Genomic DNA, 20,054 nt, shown 5'->3' on the forward strand with positions numbered 1-20,054 from the left:
TCTGAATGCAGACCCACTTAGCTCCATTCACATTTGGAAGAAGACTAGCAATAATTAACACCAGATTTCTAATCAGCAGAGTTTCCATGTTGTGCAGTTTCTGGTAATAAGAAGAATCCAAAAAGGAGAGGGGGGTGTGTGTGACCTTGAAAAAGGTCAGGGAGCTGCCTCAAGGGCAGCTGGGGGCCTTGAGGAAACACAACCTCAGGTGGGAAAAAGGGTGCCTGAGGAGAGGGGCAGCAGCCTGCAGGATAAGAGAAAGAAGTGAGCCTAGGTTCCAGTTGGCAGGAAGCCTCTCTAGCCTGCAGAAATTCTTTCTCCAAAGCAAGCCTGACTGCCCTCTCACTGGTCATGTAAATTTTTAAAAGTAATGTTGCCCCAGACACCCCCCAATGCCAGCTCTCTGATGACAACCCAAGGGGCCCACCTTCACCCTTACCTACGTTGTTTCCCTAATTTCTCACTGAAGCTCCTGGCAAAATCAGGTGTTTCTGGAAGTCAGGAGCTGTCGCCCCCGCCCCACCTTGAATCTCAGCTCTCCTCTTTGAAAGGGATAAAGTCAGTCGATGTTTCCCCCATCTGCAGCTTTGTATTCATGAATAAACAAGCAAACATGCCAGAGCCCTGGTCAGACAGAGTTCTGCCAAGGTGAAGATCTGGTGCTGGGTGTTCCCAACACTGGAGCATCTGGGATGTGTGTCCGGTGGACACACCGGGGGAGGGGCAGAGGTGGAAAAAGGGAAGAGGAACCAAGGAGAGAGCTCTCCTAGGCAGGAAAATGTGGCTGAACTCCATCTCCCTCCTGGGACAGGCATCCGCTGGGTACCTCATCAGTGTATGACAAAAGAATGAGATTTTTCCCCATCTGCAAGAAAATGTAAAATGTAGTTAGGGAGGTGTGTCCAGGGCAAGACTCTAAAAGGCAAAACTAGCAAGGAGGAGAAATTAGTCTTCAGTGTCCTCTATGCCCCCATTCTATCCCCAAATACATCGAAAATGAAATTGTCCATAACCTCAGCCACTTGTTAGATGATTATACAGTTCATCTCTTGGGAGTAGCACTCTAAAACAAGTGTAAGAAGGATAGTGTTTATAAAGTATTAATTCCTGTTTGCATTCCTGAGACCCTGAGCTGCATCTTATCCATCTATCTGGGAATGATATAGAAGAATGTTACAAAAAGGTACAAGGAGTTAGACCTTCTAACTTCTGACATGCAAAACAGAATTATGTGGAAATACACAGACTTGTAGATGAGGCTGTTGTCTTGAAAGACAATTTCCCAGATTCCTTCACCTCTCCTTAGCATCAAGTACCAAGCCTGGAGAATCTGGTTAATTTGGCCCAGGGGCCACCAGTTTGAGACCCCTGGTTTATACGCTCTCTAAGTTCCTTCTACTTCCGAGATTCTGCAGCTCCCTGTGTTTCCACAGACTCAAAAAAGAACTCGATTGAAGAGCTGTAAACCTAACTCTGGAAGTTATTTGTTAAATACCTAATTACTACTGATTTGGGAATTTGAAGTCACATTGGTCCCACAGGACCCCTAGGAGAGCACAGCCCAAGCCTGACCTCGCAGGGCCAGCTGATGAGGGGGGAGTAACTCATGATCCTCAAAGCAGAGGCTGGATGACTCCTATGGTAAACTGAATAAGGGCTCCCAAAGACATCCAGGACCTAATGCCTGGGACGCGTGAAAGTTACTTTATGTGCAAAGAGGGACTTTGCCGATGTGATTAAATTAAGGATCTTGAGACGGGGAAATTATCCTGGATTACTTGGGTGAGCCCTAAATGTAATGACAAGTGTCTTTATAAGAGGGAGGCGAAAGAAGACTTGACTACAGAAGAGGTAAAGGCAGTATGATGATGGAAGCAGAGATTGGAGTGGTTCCATTTGAAGATAGAAGATGGGGCCACAAGCCAAGGAATACAGGTGGCTACTAGAAGCTGGAAAAGACAAGGAAAAGGATTCTACCCTAGAGCCTCTAGAAGGAAGCATCCCTGCTAACACCTTAACCTCAGCCCAGTGAAACTGATTTCGGACTTCTGACCAGAACTGTAAGAGAACAAATTTGTGTTGTTTTAGCCCACGAAGTCTATGGTAATTTATGACAGCATCAAGGGGAAACTAATACAGTCCCTACCCTGGCTGCTGCAGGGATGGGCCACACAGTCTTTAAGATGTCTTCCCACCGCAGGGGCACAGCTGCCAGGTCTCTGCTCCAGGACAGAGTGACCTACTTGTCATCAGAAAGACAAACAGCCTCTTGGGGGTTGTGCACACTCTCCAGGGAGCCCCCTGCCCTCAGGCTTAGTGAGGACGGCCCACAGCCCACTGAGCAAGGGGGTATAGGCTGAGCAAGGGACTGAACACCCACATCCAAATGTCCCCGGGGGCCCCACTCAGTCCCTGACCTCAGGACCAACCCCCAGGGCAAATCTGCTCACCACGACCTTCCCCCAGTCCCCAAGCTGTTTGGCAAGCTTCATCTCTGGTCCCAGAGGGATGCAGCAGCTCCCCAGGCTCACCTACCACCACCAGCCCCTTAATGACACATAGGTTCAGAGGCAGGCTGCCTGAATGTTGATTCCAGCTCCACTGCATCCTGGCTGTGTGAACTTGGGCCTCCATTTCCTCACCTGTACTGTGGCGATAAGAATGGCACCCCCCTCATAGGGTGGACCATTCACTAGCTCATTGAGCAGATATTCCTGAGCCAAGCACTGCTCCAGGCAGAAGTGAAACATCATGAAAACAGACAAAAGTCACTCCCCTTATGATGGTGACATTCTGGTGGGGAAAAAAATGTGACTTTTCACTCATAAAAATAAGATCACTCCACCAAGTACTGTGAAAGTTATATGAGCTGTTGTAGGTAAAACATGCAAAACAGAACCTGAAATATAGTTATGTTTACTCATAACTGATCATAATTTTCTAGCAGGACCCATGGGGTTACCTCCATGGCAGGGTTCCTGGCACCTGCGCTCACAACACATGCCCATCACGTGGGCCTGCGAACCCCCAACTCCCGAGATGGGAGGGGGCTAAACGACATGTCCTTTCTCTCCCCCTCCCTGCCAACTGGTTGCTCTGCTCCAATCTCTACGCTGATTATATGCTGGGGCTTTTCCAGCCCCGCTGGCTGCCCCAAGAGCCCTCTCCATACCCATAACTGAATTACCATTTTGTTCCAGCTCACAAGAGCACTAGTGTGGGAACACCGCAGGCCTGATGGAATATTTGAGACCCTGCCATTTGTTGGAAATTTTCTCTGGCTGCCTTGGTATTAACAGCCATACATTTTGGTCTCAGGCCTGGGAGTGGGGATTGAGGCTGAAAAACTAAAGTTTCTCTCTGGGCCATTCTGTGCCAGCCTTCCAGAGATTTCTACTCTCTGGCTGCTCAGAGGCCAGGACACAGCCCCAGAGAAGAGTTGGTGGGTGGGGGGAGCAGGTCTGTTTCCTACATACACACTTCCCCCCAATTCCAACCAAACCCGTGACAACACGCGGCTAAGCCAATGAGGGACACTAAGGGGAAAATCCACCTCACTCTTTGCCTTAAATCCATCCCAGTCACAGCAGGTCATATGGACGTCTCCAGAATAAGGCCTAGAGGAGAGTTTGTAAACTGGGATCCTTGGGCCAAATCTGGCCTGCAGATGCGTTTTGTTTGGCTTGAAATGTTTTGAATAAATTCGAGCCAATGTTGAAAAACCAGGATATTTCCCACAAAAATCCAGATTTCCGGCTTCCTCTGAAAAGGGGGAAGTTCTAGCCACAACTTGGGCCCACATTCTCATATGGCCGGAGTCAAGTATGGCTCCCTCTCTCAATGATATGCTCTTCTGCCATTCACCACAGGCTCCACCACTCCCTATTGTCTGTCTCCCAAGAGAAGGAAGGACAGTTGCCTTTGGAATCTCACTTGCTTTATTGTTTTTCATAGGAGATAAACACTTCTCTGACCACAGCTCAAGACAATTTGAGAAAACAAAACATAGATTGCTTTTTTCTTCATTATACCCAGCCCACTTCTTTCACTTATGCCAGCAGCCCAGGCTCCATAAGCACTTCAGTTTATACTTCTCGGTCCAGAGCTGCACTGTCCAATATGAGAGCCATGAGCCACGTGTAACTATTTACATTAAATTAATTAAAATTAAAAATTTCCATTCCTGGTTGTTCTAACCACATTTCAAGTACTCAACTCCACTACCTGGGAGTAGTGGCCACCGTGGTGGACAGCGCAGAGGAGAACATTTCCATTATCTCAGAAAGTCGTACTAGGCTGGACTCTGGGGAGATTTAAATATAAGATGTGGAGGCTACCATCCAGTGAAGATACCTGTTGAGTTCTACGTCTGTGCCACATTGGGAGCTCTGGGGAGAGCTGCTGCCTTCCAGCGGTTCACTATCTAACTAGGGAGAAAGCCATAGCCAGCGACAAGAGATGACAGGAAGTACCCCTTGGTGTCACAGTGACCCTCTCAGAGCCAGAGAAGGGGAGCAGGTCTCTGTTTTCGTGATACAAAGAAAATGCTCTGCTTGCCCATTGCATGCCCTCTCGGCCCAGTCCAGGCAGTCTCCTCAGAGGCTTCCAGAGACCGGGACTCTCTCAGCCCCGTCATGGTGATGCTGCTTTGATGTCTGGCGTAAGTGTTAGAGGCTCCCCAAGCAAAACACACAAGGAGAGTCAAACTCCAACACACCCCACTGCCTGTGTCTCCTGTCCTCATGCCCCTCGAGGCTGTCCTCTGTCCTCTCCATGAATCCAGATCTCGCCCACTCCCAGGGCTCCTACTCCAGCCACTGCCTTTCCCTCCCCTATGTCTAAACAAGACACTCCTGGGACCCAGACCCTCAGGGTAACGCTCTACACAAGAAACTAATTTCCAAGAATATTTACTTTCAACAGAAAATTTCCATAGATGCTACCAAAAGAAAACAGCTGCATCTAAGTGTGAGAATTTTCAGGTTGATCAAGTGGAAAGAGACTCAGATTCCTGGTTGTAGGGCCCACCTTAAAGTCCTTCATACTTATGAACTGCATGACTCAGCAATTACAGCATCATTGATCTCTAAGTTACTTTATTTATTGCTCTCTAAAATGGATCTAATGATACCAGCCTTAACACTTGAAGGATTAAAGACTCAATGAGATAATGGATAAGAAAGCTACAAAGCCCAACACAAGTATTTGTTGTTATTAGCTCTAAGGCGGAATGATCTTCCCTCAGCCAGCACAGAGGCCAGCACTCACTAGAAGTTTGTTGAAGATTATTTTTTAATGATCCCGGAGTAGAAGGTGAGGAAAGACATTTTTAGACAAAGGGGACTCTTGGCATATTCCAAGATCAGGTCACCCAGACAAACATCTACACAGAAGCAGGACTTCTGAATCTTTTTAGTACCAAAGACTACTTCAGCCGCCTGGTAAAGACATGGCTCTTTCTCAGGATGCTTTTTTTTTTTTTTTAAATGTATAAATAAAAGGCATAGGGTTACAAAGGCAATCAATTATACTGAAACACAGTCATCAAAATATTCCAAAAAACAAATTTGCGATATAATAATGCATGTGCTTCTTTATTAACCCATTAAATAATGAGATCTGTCAGCACATCTAATAACCAATGCACTTTCAAAGTAGTGAGGAGTAAAGACTATATTTCAAAGGATCTGGTTCTACTCTCACGTTGTAAACTCTCTGATTCCTCTTGGTGACAAAGTCACAGGTCTTGCTAAGGCTACTGTGGTCAGTGCCTACATTCATTATTAAAGAAATGCTGAATTTCTGTTAGAGATTAGAGAAAATAAAGATGGAACTTTTCTTCATCCAAGTTTAGAGCTCCTCTGAATTCTAGGCATGGATCCCGGTCAAGAATCCTTGAACTGGTACCCTTGACCTGGTACCATCTGACTCTGCCTTTCTCTAGTTCACCGTTATAGGGATAGATCCATATGGCTTATATAAAGGCAGGCCCTTTATAGCACATATTTCCCTAATTCCCCCACTCCAGAATCTCTTCTGCATGGGAGCTAGGGTCCAAGGATACCCCCCAACTCCTGCTCCCCTGATGCACTGAAGGATCCTACTAACAGTCCTAGTGGCCCAGGCCTTGCTGCATCTCCTTGCTGCATCTTCTATCTGTTGTCTAGGGACAAGGTAACCACAGCTCCCATTAACTGAGCACTTACTATGTGCTGATGACTACCGTATGAGGTGCTTTATGCTCATTACAGGTCGAACACACAACCCCACAAGGAGGCAGTGTTATCTTAGAGGAAACAGAGGCCGAGAGGTTAAAGTTTCACTGACTTGCCCCAGGAGATAAGCAGGGTTTGAATTCAATTCTGATTACATCTCACCTCTGAATCCTTCATGCTTTAAAACCATACCAAGTAAGGTATTGTGACAATTACAGTTTAAGCCCAGTCACCCTGGGCCGCTGCCCAGGAGATGGGTGAATGTGAACAAGGACCAGGAGCCTTTCCTGACACCCAGAGAAGTGGCTGAACAGGGTGGCATTGCCCAGCCCTCCCTACGCCCTTCCCAAAGGGAAATGAGGAGATTTAAACTAGAGTTTCAAGAGAGAATGTTCTGAAAGGAAGGAATACAATAGCATCTTTGTATTTGCAACAGGATCTCTAGGGCATCAGGAGAAGTGGGGAGAGCAGGGGGGAGGAGGGTGAGACAGAACTGTAGGAGCTGACTCGGACTGGGGCCTGCAGACAGTGGCTGGGTGTGAGGGGAGGCCGGGAGGGAGTACTGTCCAGGAGGCCACCGCTGCCGGTGGCCAGTTCCCCAGCCGGGAACCAGGTCCCCCAACAGGTACACACTGAGCTTCTGTGTGAACAGACAACAGAGCCACTTTGTCCTGGAGAAAGAGGCCTGTGTGCCCTGCCCCCACTCTCCTCCCAGCACAGGGATGGGCATCCAAATGGCCTATTCACTGGCCATCCCAGCCTCAAACTGGCTGCAGCCTCCACCTCCACTGGGCCCAGGCATCCCAGGCAGCACAACCCAAAGCCCTCATCCCAGCCTGGGCACAGCGTGAGTCCGCTACTCCCCCCGCCTCTTCCATCCACCTGGCTGGAAACCAGTTATCACATTATCACTGGGGCTGGAGTTCCTTCATTTCCTTTGGAGAAAAGGATGAAGGGGGTTACGGATCCTGTACTTTCTGAAATTATGACCTTCTAAGGTTACAGGTTTAACTGTATGTGGGTCTTCCCTTCCCACCTCAAATAAGACCCCAAGCATTTAAAAGTACTAAAGCAAAGTTTTAAATCATGGCCAGAATGAAGAAGAAAGGCACGGCCTCTGCCTTTAGTTTACAGTCCAGATGAGAACATGACCATACACAACACTGCTGCGCTAATTACTTAGGCTGTAGAAATTACTGAGGGAGGTGTAAGTTGCCTGTGTGTGTATATGAAGGAAACTTGGAATGGAGGATTGGACTTTCATGGATAAACTCCTTTCAGGAAACGTGGAGACTGAGATATAAGAGACAGAATGTCTTGAGAATTCTCCGGTACCTAGTGCACTGGAAGGCAACTCATAGCATGGATGCGAAACCAGCCTGGACAGAGGCAAGGCCAGCTGCTGGACGACCAAGTCTGTTCTGCTGATAAAGTTCCCTGGCAGGAGCACAGGGCAGACACGGGGACACAGGAAGCGCAGAGAGGCAGTGGCAGTCAGCCCTAGGCAGCCAGGCCAGCAGAGAGCATCACTGCTCTGCCAGAGGGCAGCGCGCCGCTGAAATCCAGCCCGGAGCACTGTGCCCAGCGCAGCCCCGATCCTGTGTCCCCCGACTGGCATGCTCAGACTTCGAGGGGCACCTGTGGGCTCCACACACCTGCCGAGGGGTGAAAGGGCCTCCCCGGGGCCGTCCTTTCTGTCTCTGAGCCTCAGTCTACTCGTCTCACATCCATACACCTCCAGCTGTTACTCTTCTCTTTTTTCTCTCCCTTTCTCTCTTCTAGCCCTAACCCCTCTGCTGTCTTTGACCAGCTCTTTGGCTGAAGGCATTTTTGTAAAAACCCCTACCCGACTTGGCTTCTGAACGTGGAACCGTGACCATGCTGCCCAAGCCAAGATGGAAGGATCTGAAGTCTCCAGATGGTTCTGGAAGAAGCTGTTTGCTCACTGCAAGCAAATACCCTTGAAAGCCAAACAAAAACTGGCCGCAAGTAAACAGCATATGACATAGCCCTTCCTGCGGCCACTTAGCAGAAACCCAAGCCCAAGCCCATGGCAGGCAGGGAAGCTGGCCAGGAGAGATGGAGCAGCCGCAGCCCTGCCCACCCTCCAGCAGGGCCTGGAGGCCAGGAGGAAGGGGACCTCTGTGGCTGCGCTGCCTGGCAGAGGGCCTCAGGGGCTGCAGGCAAGGTGGCTGGAGCGGCATAAATAACACCGTACTCACTTACCATTGCCACTACCTCTAGCCTATTTTTATGATTATAATGGCAAAACCAATCCAGAGGATGAAGGGAGAAATGTCAGACACTTCACCGTGGCTCTTAAGAATATACCATAGTGATCCATTTTATACAGCTGAAATGGTTAGTATCATTTTTAAATAAGTACCTTCTATATCATGGTTACTTCTAAATGTGACTAGTTAAAGGACCCCATAAGATAAATAAAATAGAGATGAGGAGAGAGGAGAAAGGCACAGAAACCTCTGCACCCAGATGCCTGAGCAAGAAACAGAAGTTGCTCTTGACTTGCCCTCAGGTTGCCAAGGGTTGGAGGTTCTCCTGCCCAAATATCTCCCACCCCTGCTCCCTCTGGCCAGCCACAGGGCCATTCCTCCCTCTGGTCCACTGGGATCATAATCATTCCCCAGACGCTCCCCCTCCACCCCACACCCCGGAGTCTCCCCTCCCTTGGAAACTGCTCTCTAAAATGCAAACACAGTCCCACCTCTCCAAGCTCCAAAGTCCTTCCATTGCCCGCTCTGTCCTCAGAATAATAACACAAATTCCCTCCTGGCTACACCACTTGTGCCCCATTTCCAGGCTCTGCCTCCCCCATTTCCAGAAGGTTTCCCCCAACTCCCTCCCAGGCAACTTTGATAGCTCACCTTTGCCTTTAGGGCTTTGCTCACATAGTTCCTTCTGCTAGACTGCTTTTCCCTCTTCTTCTTCTTCTTTTTTAACTATTTCTTCTATTATTTTTTCAGTAAAACTAAAATTTTTATATACAGTTCTATAAGTCTGAACATGTGCATAGAACCACCGCCACGATCAGGACACAACAGTTCCATCACTCCAAAAACCTCCCTCAAGAATTCCAAAGCCGGGCTTCCCTGGTGGCACATTGGTTAAGAATCCGCCTGCCAATTCAGGGGACATGGGTTCGAGCCCTGGTCCGGGAAGATCCCACATGCCGCGAGCAACTAAGCCCGTGCGCCACAACTACTGAGCCCACGTGCCACAGCTACTGAAGCCCGTGTGCCTAGGGCCCGTGCTCCGCAAGAAGAGAAGCCACCGCAATGAGAAGCCCGCGCACCGCAACAAAGAGTAGCCCCCGCTCGCCGCAACTAGAGAAAGCCCGTGTGCAGCAACAAAGACACAATGCAGTCAAAAATAAATAAATTAATTAAAAAAAAAATCCAAAGCCACAGGGAATATGACTCAGGCCCTAGCCAAAGGAGACCCATGTTGGTTCAGAACTAGTCAAGGCCTGGAGACCAGCGGAGGCCCTCTCCCCACCTTTCACTCTTACCCCCTTCACCTCTGAGTTCACCGGCTGCTACCTTAAAGCACCTTCTGGCTCCCTCTCAGTAAGCAGTTCTGGAGCCCCAAGGCCACTTCCAAGAATATGTGCACATGGTGCGGGGGGGGGGGGGGGGTGGACACACAGAGAAGGGCAGCCTGGGGGTCACCCACAAACCCCTGCTCCATCCTCACTCTCAGGCCAGGTGGCCCATCAGACGCAGGCCTATGTAGACACGTTCAGACAATACAGGGATTGCACCCCGAAGGCCCCAGATGGAAACACTTTAGCAGTCACATCAAAAAAACAATCCAAGCAAAGAAAGCCCAGGTGGCTCAGGCACCCAGGCCTCAAAGAAACCGGAAGCACCCTGCTTCTACGTCAGCACCCTGGTAGGGAGGGAGGGCTAGCCTCCCAGACCTCTTCTGAGGGGACTGTCAGCATCTTTGCGGCCCATCTGAAGCACATTTCTCTCCCTGGCCCCTGAAACTGCTAAGGCCTTTGCTCACTTCTTTGTGAGGCCTATCAGTTCCCCCACCCCCCTCCTACCCCTTCTAACCCCCTGTTTTTGGACCAACTCCTGCTTGGTCAGGTTGGGATCAGTGGATTATTTAAACCCCTCTGCTCCCCCCCAGCCAGCCCTACAGAACCTGGCTTGTGTATGTTTTAGGAGCTGCTCCATGAGGGAGGTGCCCACAAGAGAGGGTATCAAATTCCCTGCAGGCTCCAAGGGCTGGAAGTCCCGATTCCCAGTTCTGATTCCAAAACTGGTTAACCTCTTCTCTTCTCCGGCTGAGCCCGAGAACCTGAGGGCTTCACCTAGACCTTCGGCAGGGTGATTTCCCAGGGCACCCCGTCATTAGACCTCAGGGGCTGCGGCTGAGTGGGGCTGCCTTCTCACCCAGCCAGCATTCAGCAAGGAGGCCCAGGGCACACAGAGGGCAAACATCTCCTACGGGCTGGGTATTTCCTGCCTGGTGAGAAGAGAGATCTAAAGGAGCAAGAAAACTTCTTTAGGCTAGAATCTGTCTACACTTGGTCCACACTTAGAGTCCCAGAAGCACCCCCTAGTCAGGTACTGAATGAAATACATCGATGACTTCCTTACTGTTTGTTTTAGGTCCCGACAAAAAGAAAACTTATTTTTGTGGGTTCTTTGTCAAACCCCCATTCTTATACCACCTTTGGGGTACCAAGTGGTTTCACCTCCAAGATTCCTTTTGCTCCTCAGAGCAACCCCTTAGTATAAGCCCATTTTACACACGAGGGGCCTGGGCTTCAGAGCACTAGAGTGCTTACTCAAAGCTGCACGGTAGCTCGTCTGGCACAAACCTCGTTCTGATTTCAAACCCTGTGCCTTTGCTCCACCACTCCAAGCTGCACCAAAGGCCTCAAGAATATGAAGAAGCCACAGTGTCTGATGGAACCTGTAGGGTTGGGGTGGAGGAGTGAAGAACTAGGAGACCTGGGCTCTAGCCCGGCTCTGAGTGACCTTGAGAAGGTCACACCGCTTCTCTGGCCTTAGCCCCTTCACCTAGAGATTCCCCTCTGAGTCTTAACCTCCAGGGACTTGAGGTCTTGGTTCTTCCGAGGAGAACTGACCTACGTGTGGGCTCTCCTGGAACCCCCTTCTCTCCACGGCCTGCGTGATGACATGCTCATAGTAGAGTGAAGAGAGACAAGAGGAAACTCCTCCTACACCCACACTCTGGGCCCTCAAGCATGGCTGCAGTAAAATTTTTGACGAAGAGGCTGAAGGAATCTGTGCTTGTGCCACTTCACCAGGCACTCAGATCCCCATTTCCATTTCCATGGATGATCAGAAGCTGGCCCCATGCCACTGAAAACAGCCCCGAAGTGGAAATGACCTGAAGTCCACATGCAGGGAGATGATTATCAAAATCATGGTACTGAGCATTGAAAGTACAGCGATGAAGATCTTTTTAGAGATGCACACATGGAAACTTGCTTTGACAAAAAGTGAAGTAAAACACATCAGACTGCAAAACTGCATGTTTGGTATACAACTCTTTAAAATAATACTCAAAGAGAGTAGAAGATACACCAAAATGATAACCAAGGTTACCTGTAGAAGTTGGCAGTATGGCTGTTATATAAAATATATTATATTTCATATATTTTTTTATCATATATATTTTTTATCCCCCAAGGACCAGAAAGAAAACTTTTTTTAAGTTGGCAGTAATAGTCTTAACTTCTTCTATCAATATTTTTCATCCAAGTTCAAAGTGTTCAGCATACATCAAGTCTCCCACCATTATTGTAAGGAAAGGGACAAGTGTCCCACTCTTAGCTTTAGAAATACACACATCAAGCCCTGGCAGAGACTCACAGCCCCTTCATGATGATCAAAAATGCCCTTACAGGTCCCGCAGCTCAATGTTCACTTTTGCAAAAAAGACATTTAAGGATTCCAGACTTTTTATATTTCTAACTCAGGCTTTCCCATTTTAGGTACCTTGGATTGGTAATAAGATGGTGTTAAGGAATTACTGAATATTCAAACAAGCTGGGGAAGTTCACGTCTCAGTTTCAATGAATTAAAAGAAGTTTCTCTGTGGAAAGATCCTCCAAGAGGGGCATATAACATATATCATTTGCCAGCTGAAGTTCACCAAAGCCTTCTATTTTAGGACTATCTCAAAGAGCAGCAGTTCCATAGATGCAGGGACATCTGGGTAGGCGCAGTTTCTGTTCCCTCAGCCCTCTAGCCCTGGTGGTTCTCAGTCCTGGCTGCATACTGCGATCATCTAGAGAGACTTCGTTTTTAAAAACTTCTTGGTCTGGGTCCCACCTTGGATTTGGTCTAGGGAGCACTGAGAGTCAGTGCTGAGAACCACTTCGCCCTCACACCCTCTTAGCTACCCATGAGAAGAAGAGGTCAACACCAGGGCTGGGGTCCAACCTCAGAATTATTCAGGCATCATCCATTTTTGGAGCTAAATGCCACCTCAAAGGACATCTAGTTTAATCTCTCATTTTACAGAGGAAGAAACTGAGGACTCCTGGTCCCCTGTCTCCTCCTATACTGGTTCCTGCCAATGCTGGGCCCCCAGGCCTCTGGACCACAACACCCTTCATTCAGAGGGAGAAGCAAAGGAAACCTTCAGATCTCCAAGGCCATTTTGCTGCCAGAGGTTGCCCATCAGGCCCCTCTCTCTGGCAAGTGGACCCAGACACAGTGAAATCCTGACTCAAGTCCTCTTCCTAACACACCCCAGAACTGAGGATGAGAAGCCAGGAGGCTGCTGGCTCACGGAAACAGGAAGCCCACCCTGGCAGTGGAGCAATCACTCCACTGGCGCCCAGAGGCTGCCCGAGCAGAAGGCAGGTATCTTCTCCCTCCTGCACCGGCCTCCACCACAGGAGGCCTGAGACGCTCTGCCATGGACAGAATACTCCTGTAGACAGCAGTAACAGCCCTGAGTGGGCGGCCTTAGCCCGTGCTCTCTTCTGCAAACACTCTGGCCACCAAATAGGGAATTTTGTGGTAAAAAAAATCTCCACACTTTTCACTTCCTGTACCTCTGATCACTCCCCTTTTCCAACCTCAAGATTCCATTATTAACTCCTCTTTAGCAGCCTTGAGGGGAAAAAACAAAAAACTCTGAGGATTGCGGAGAAGGTGTTATGCAGGGGTAAAGTGAAATACACACACACACCCAGCCTCATAGGCCCCGCTCCTGGTGACCAGGCTCCTGCCTTTGGGTCTGACACTGCCAGGACACCCTGGAACACAGGGAACTATTCTCCCAGAGACCATCCATCCTACAGGGGAATCTCTGGGCACCTTCTCAACTCCAGCCCCACAGCTAAGCTCCTTGAGGAGAATCTCCCCTGAGCTCCAATCTGCCCTCTATGAGCTTGGGGTGGGGAGGGGGAGGGCTGTCCATAGAAGCAGACAGGAGAGCCCCTCTGGGTTCCTTCAGAGTTCAAAGTCATCCTAGTAGCTGACACCAGCCCCTGCCCCCGGGGAAGGACGGTGAACTGCAGGAGGGGTGGGGGGCTGGCAGCTCCATGTAGCTTCTACCTGGAAGCAGAGCTGATCAGCAGCCAGTGCTGAGGGAAGCCCTTTTCCTGAGGCTGCACCTGTGCTTTAAGCTGCCCGGATCACATTCTCAAAGGGTCTATTTTTCCTGCTTGTTGGTGTTTGTGAGTTTTATCGATGGAAGGGCCACTGTTCACAAGGTCCCTGGCTTCATGAATGATGCCCCAGGCCATCCAGTGCTCCCATACCTGCCCTGTGGTCCCAGGAGGTGGTGGGAAATGGGGCACTGGGAGACAGGCATTTGAACTTTACCAGGGCCAAATTAATTCTATGGTAATAAGTGTAAGGCATTACTTCTCTTTTTTTTTTGTATGTGTTGGGTCTTTGTTGCTGTGCACGGGCTTTCTCTAGTTGCGGTGAACAGGGGCTACTCTTGGTTGCGGTGCGCGGGCTTCTCATTGTGGTGGCTTTTCTTGTTGCAGAGCACAGGCTCTAGGCGTGCTGGCTTCAGTAGTTGTGGCTCGCGGGCTCTAGAGCACAGGCTCAGTAGTTATGGTGCACGGGCTTAGTCGCTCTGCGGCATGTGGATTTTCCCGGACCAGGGATCGAACCCCCATCCCCTGCATTGGCAGGCAGATTCCTAACCACTGTGCCACCAGGAAAGTCCCAAGGCATTACTTCTTAATATTAAAACATGGCTAAGATACAAGCTAATACAGAATTCACACGCATTTTTCTGAGGAATAAAGTGACTCCAAAGGCTGCCTTGGGTGTCCCATGGAATCCTTTCCTCTCCCTGCGCTGTGGATTGGATGGAGTTTGTGCAGCGCTGCCAGAGGGCTACAGTGCAGCCAGGGTGTGCAGGTCCAGAAGGAAAGCCGCCTTATTACGGTCCTCCCCCCCGCCAAGGCAAGCAGAAAAGCCGATTGCCAGCGACCTAAGTACCCGCCCTCCTGCAACTTTCGGGGAACAATTCTGGCCCCAGGAGGCTGCGCAGGCTCAGCGCGCCCGGAGCGGGGGCGCTTCCCACGGTCACCTGTCTGGGTGCCCACCCCACACGCGCGTCCCCTCCCGTGGTTCCTACCATGTCCCTCTCGGTGGCTGGACCGGCTCCTCGGCGTGCTCAGCCTGCTCGCCAGCTCATCCCGCCGCCCCGGCCCGCCCCCGGCACCGTGGCTCTCCGGGCTTCCCGGGACGCGGGATCCGGACCGAGGGGCCACAGCTTTCTAGCGGCCAATTCCGGGGCAGGCGATGCGCGGCAGGATGCTCTGAGGTTAGGCTTCGTTAGAGGAGGTCTAGGAGAATGCACACGCGGGATCTCTCGTTCTGCGGTAGCCTTCCCGCAGCCTCGAGCCTCCTCAATCAGCTAGGGACGTTTGCAGAGTTTGCAAAGTCCTGGCGTCGAGTCCCGGCCCAGCCTCCCCACTTCCCCGAAAGCGCGGGAGGGGGGAGCTCCTTTCACAATAAAAGCCCTGCCCCGGGCTCGAGCAGCCGCAGCCGCCTGAAGCAGGGGCCCAGGTGCTAGGAAGGAATGGGCCCCGCCCGCCGGTCCGCTGGGTGATGAGCCGAGGCTGGGGGGCGAGGGGCGCTGCGCAAGGCCTGGGGACGTCGCCTCGATCTCTCCTCCAAGGGGTGCGGTGCACTGCGAGCCCCTGGCAACCCGGGGGTTCCTGCGGAGGGTCTCCCAAACTATCGCTTTCCCCTGCAAAGCCTCAGAAAGACAACTTTACTGGCACCTCATAGCCTTGCTTGGGCCCAGTCCCCAAGGGCGATTTGGAAGGAAACACGGAAGGAGGATCCGTTGACCACTTAAGATCATTAACGATGAACAGGTTTTCTCCTTGAGAACTAATCAGTGTTTAAGTTGCTGCAGTAAGCCACTGATACCAACCTCTCTGCTAAGGATGCAAACGCAGGGCCCTGTGTCCCCGGGGTCTTCATGCTCCTTGTTGGAGAGAAGACTGGGCTTGGAGCCCATAGCCCTGGAATTGGGGGCTGGCCCCTCTGTAAACAGCTCAGTGACCTTCTACCAGTGCCTGGACCTCTTTGAGACCAGTGTCCCTAAGCAGCCCAACGTTGTATCTCAGGATTCTTAACAGCCTGCAGGCAAGAAGGTGGAGGTGGGGATAGTGTCAGCAGTAGGACTCAGAGAATCTGAAAACCAGGCTAAAATATTACCCTCCAAGATTGAAACTAGTACAAACCACATTAGATGGACAAAAACTGGTATGTTCCCAGAAGTTCCCTGCTACAGAATGCTTTGAGGTTGTCACTGATGACAGTGCTTCTTAAGAGGGTCTCCTTAAATTTGTGTGTGTGTGTGTGTGTATGTGTGTGTGTGTGTGTGTGTGTGTGTGTGTGCTGGGGCTACAACAGATGGAAAGGAAAGTATTTTTTTCAGTCCTTATCTTGTTCCAGATGCTTTCCAGAGGTTATTTCATTTCATCATCACAAGCAATCCTAAGAGAGAAATTTTATTACCACCATTTTTCAAATAAGGAAACTGAGGATTAGGCAGTTGAAGTGACTTTCCTGAGGCCAGATAGTCAGTTAGTAGTTTAGTAAACCAAAGTCTATTTGCTAGAGCACGTGAGAAAGAGGAAGAAATCGATAAGCCAGGAACAGGAGGCAGGATGCGGTGCTGAAAACCAGAGCTTATTTGTGCATAGGGAGGACGGCGAGAACTGAGAATCTGAGTGCTGGCTGAGGAATGTAGAGGAAGGGGGAGAGGGACAGACAGTACAAACTTTTTTGTGTTCTCTCCAGATGTTTGGGGAGACGATGTGGTCTTTTGAGCCTCCTTTTCTGACTGCAACCCACATAAGATGTACATTCTTTGTCATGACCTTTTACACAAACATACACGTACAAACGTAACTAAAACAAAGTTTTATAAATCACTGTTACACGTAGTGCACTCCAATATGTTCTATTCTATTCCATCTTAATTATTATTATTTTTGTGTGTGTGTGTGTGTGGTACGCAGGCCTCTCACTGATGTGGCCTCTCCCGTTGTGGAGCACAGGCTCTGGACGCGCAGGCTCAGCGGCCATGGCTCACGGGCCCAGCCGCTCCGCGGCATATGAGATCCTCCCCGACCGGGGCACAAACCCGTGTCCCCTGCATCAGCAGGCAGACTCTCTACCACTGCACCACCAGGGAAGCCCCATCTTAATTATTTTTAACGGTGGTCTCTAATCACTCTATTTCCCTAACATCCACTACTGAGTATAGTTTGAAAAACACTGTACTTGAGAGTAGAACAGAGACATTTCTTTAACGTTTTCAAAGAGCTTTGTGGTCTTCTACAGAATGTATCTGTTATATAGAAAAGGAATTTTAAAGGCAGGGATTTTGTTGGTCAAGTTTGAGAACACTGAGCACAGTTTCTTTGCTTTTTGTTTTTGTTTTTGGCAATAGGACTTGCCAGAGCCTTTGATGCTAATGTATGTTGAGGTTTTCTGAGACAGGAGGATAGTGCCCAGTTTTTCCCAGGTTTACTGGATGTAGAACTCTTTTTCAGAGGAGTCACCTCTCAGGACTCATGGGACACCCTTGGGAAAAGCTGTTCCAGGACCTGGTCCAGACAAGTGAAGGGTCGCATACGAACAGGGAGTGAAAACCCTACATTCTGAAGCCCGACTCCCAAGCTCAGCACCATTCTGTTCACCTGATACTCTGCTCAGAGAAGGATCAACTACCCAGATGGTGAATGTAGGAACTCCATTCGTAAATGAACAACTGCCACTTTTACAACCCAGAATGACCGTGAGCAGTGTCCAGGAATGACCACAGCTGAGGAAGCAGATAAGCTATCCAGCTGAGGACGCACGTGGGCTCTGCAATCATCCACCTGCCTTGCACAAGATCCTGCCTAGACTCCTGCCTTCCCTTTCTTCACTAACTCCTAATTGACACTGATTCCTTCCAGCTCTGAAATCCTATGAAGTTATATTAAATTTAGACAACCAATAAATCCCTCCTTTCTAGGAAACAGCACTCCAGGCAGTATTTACTTTCAGAACTTGGGCTGCTTGAGAGTTGGCTGCTCCCAGGATACTGGTAGGGCCTCTGGTTACACAGTGGAGCTTGCAAGTGAGAAACATTCAACTGAGACAGGTTGGTGCTAGTGAGGAATATTTTACTATTTCCACCAGAGAGAGCTTCCTACTTCATCGCGGAGTGAATCTATCTTCACCTTAACCGTTCCTGAGGAGTAAGACTTACAATTTGCTCTAATGACTTTTAGAGCTCCTTATAAATTGGTACCGCAGACAGCTGCCCAACTGGGTACTATTTTTTTTTTTTTTTTTTTTTTTTTTTTGCTGTGCCCTGCGCTTGCGGGATCTCAGTTCCCCGACCAGGCATGGAACCCATGCCCCCTGCAGCGGAAGCGAGGAGTCCTAATCACTGGACCACCAGGGAATTCCCACAACTGGCCCACTCCTTGGTATGGTTCCATGTCTCATTCCAACTCAGACTTACTAAATCAAAATTTCCAAGGCTTGAGAATCTATCCATTTTTTTAAGCACCATAATTAATGCTAAAACACAGCCAGGCTGAGAACTGCTGAGCTAAGCAACTCCTCTTTCTTGGCTCCCACGTCTAAATGACCATTCTAAATGATTCTGGAATCTCTCTCCTATCCATTCTCACTGCCACTTCTTTGACCCAAACTCTTGTCTCACTCACAGAACTCTTGGAGGGACTCCCAGGCCCTGCTTTTGCTCCTTCCAATCCATCCTGCACATCACTACAAAAATGTAAATGTGGACCTGCCACTGGCCTGCTCCCCATAACTCTTGGGATTAAATGCAAATTCCTCAGCATAACTTTCAAGGTCCTTCAGCGTTTGACTTCTGATGACCTCTCAGGCCTCTTACACATTTCTAAACCTTCTTAAGTGCAGTTCCCTCCATCTCAAAGCCTTTTTTTTTTTTAATTAATTTATTTTTGGCTGCGTTGGGTCTTCGATGCTGTGCGTGGGCTTTCTCTAGTTGTGGCGAGCAGGGGCGGCTCTTCATTGTGGTGCATGGGCTTCTCATTGCAGTGGCTTCTCTTGTTGCAGAGCACAGGCTCTAGGCATGCAGGCTTCAGTAGTTGTGGCACGTGGGCTCAGTAGTTGTGGCACGTGGGCTCTAGAGTGCAGGCTCAGTAGTTGTGGCACACAGGCTTAGTTGCTCCGCAGCATGTGGGATCTTCCCAGACCAGGGCTCAAACCTGTGTCCCCTGCATTGGCAGATGGATTCTTAACCACTGCGCCACCAGGGAAGTCCCTCAAAGCCTTTTCTTGATACACTCATTTCTAACCGGACACACCTCCACCGCCATTCACCCCCACCCCCAAATCCTCTCTATTCTGAAGACCCAGCACAGCATGTTCCCTGAAGTTATTACCTTGTTGGTCTCTCTCGTGGACCTTGGACTCCCTAGAGGAAGGGACCATTCTGGACCTTCTGTGTCTACTTGCCTAGCACCAAGTAACTGCTCAGTAAATGCTTTTGAATAAAGAAATAAGAGAGAAGACTGGGGTTCAATAATGAATCTGCCGCTCACCAATTATGGGTACTCAGTAAAGCAACTCTGCTCCAATGGCTTCACGTTCCTCGCCTGACAAATAAGAACCATCATCCCTGCCCAGCCCACCTCCCTGGATTCCTACAACCACATAATGGGTTCATATAAATTACATCATCCAGAACAAAGCCTGTGTCATGACAAACTTTCAAAAACATTTGTTGAATCCATGAATGAAGGAATGAATGAATAAGAAAGAAGCTTCCTTTGTGGCTAACATCCAGTTTACATTTTCTCTTTTTATCTTCACTCACTGAACCCCTGTATTTTAGAGGGCAGCAGTGTATTCAGCCAAAAGAATTACGTATTTCACAGCCCCACTTGCAAAAAGGGACAGTCGATGGGCAGTAAATAGAAGTCATTGAGTGGGGCCCACAGGAAGCTCTTCCCAGGGGGCTGGCATTGCTTTGATTATTGCTCAGCAAATATTCACTCCCCTTCGCCCTGCTGTGAGCAGAGCATGTGTCTGTGCCACTGTCGTTTGGCTTGGCCATGGACTCACCATAACCGTTAGAATGTGAGCAAGTAGAGGCATTATATCTGCTTGTGCAGCATCACTTGGCTTTCATTCTGGGGGTTCACCATGTAAAGAACAAGCCCTGGGTAGCCACTACCCTCTAGTCTGAGCCCTAGAATGAGACACGTGGGACAGACTTGAGCCCAACTCACTGCTTGGAGTCACACCCAGCCGCCCCAGAGGCATGAGGATAAACGCTGCGATTGGAAATCAC

General features: G+C 49.5%; 1 protein-coding gene across 8 annotated transcripts in view; it reads right to left on the minus strand.

Annotated features, from left to right (window-relative positions):
* Window positions 1-20,054, minus strand: part of GASK1A (golgi associated kinase 1A) — an 82,413-nt gene that overhangs the window by 36,145 nt on the left and 26,214 nt on the right. Inside the window, exon 1 of one of the 8 annotated variants that reach the window (XM_060022247.1) lies at window positions 14,829-15,416. The exons of the other annotated variants lie outside the window; for them this stretch is intronic. Coding sequence (XP_059878230.1) covers window positions 14,829-14,831 — 3 coding nt within the window. The 5' untranslated portion in view covers window positions 14,832-15,416. Of the gene's footprint in view, window positions 1-14,828; window positions 15,417-20,054 lie in introns of those variants that run through there. 8 annotated transcript variants of the gene reach the window in all.

Source organism: Delphinus delphis, chromosome 10 (genome assembly GCF_949987515.2).
Source record: "Delphinus delphis chromosome 10, mDelDel1.2, whole genome shotgun sequence".
Taxonomy (NCBI): domain Eukaryota; kingdom Metazoa; phylum Chordata; class Mammalia; order Artiodactyla; family Delphinidae; genus Delphinus; species Delphinus delphis.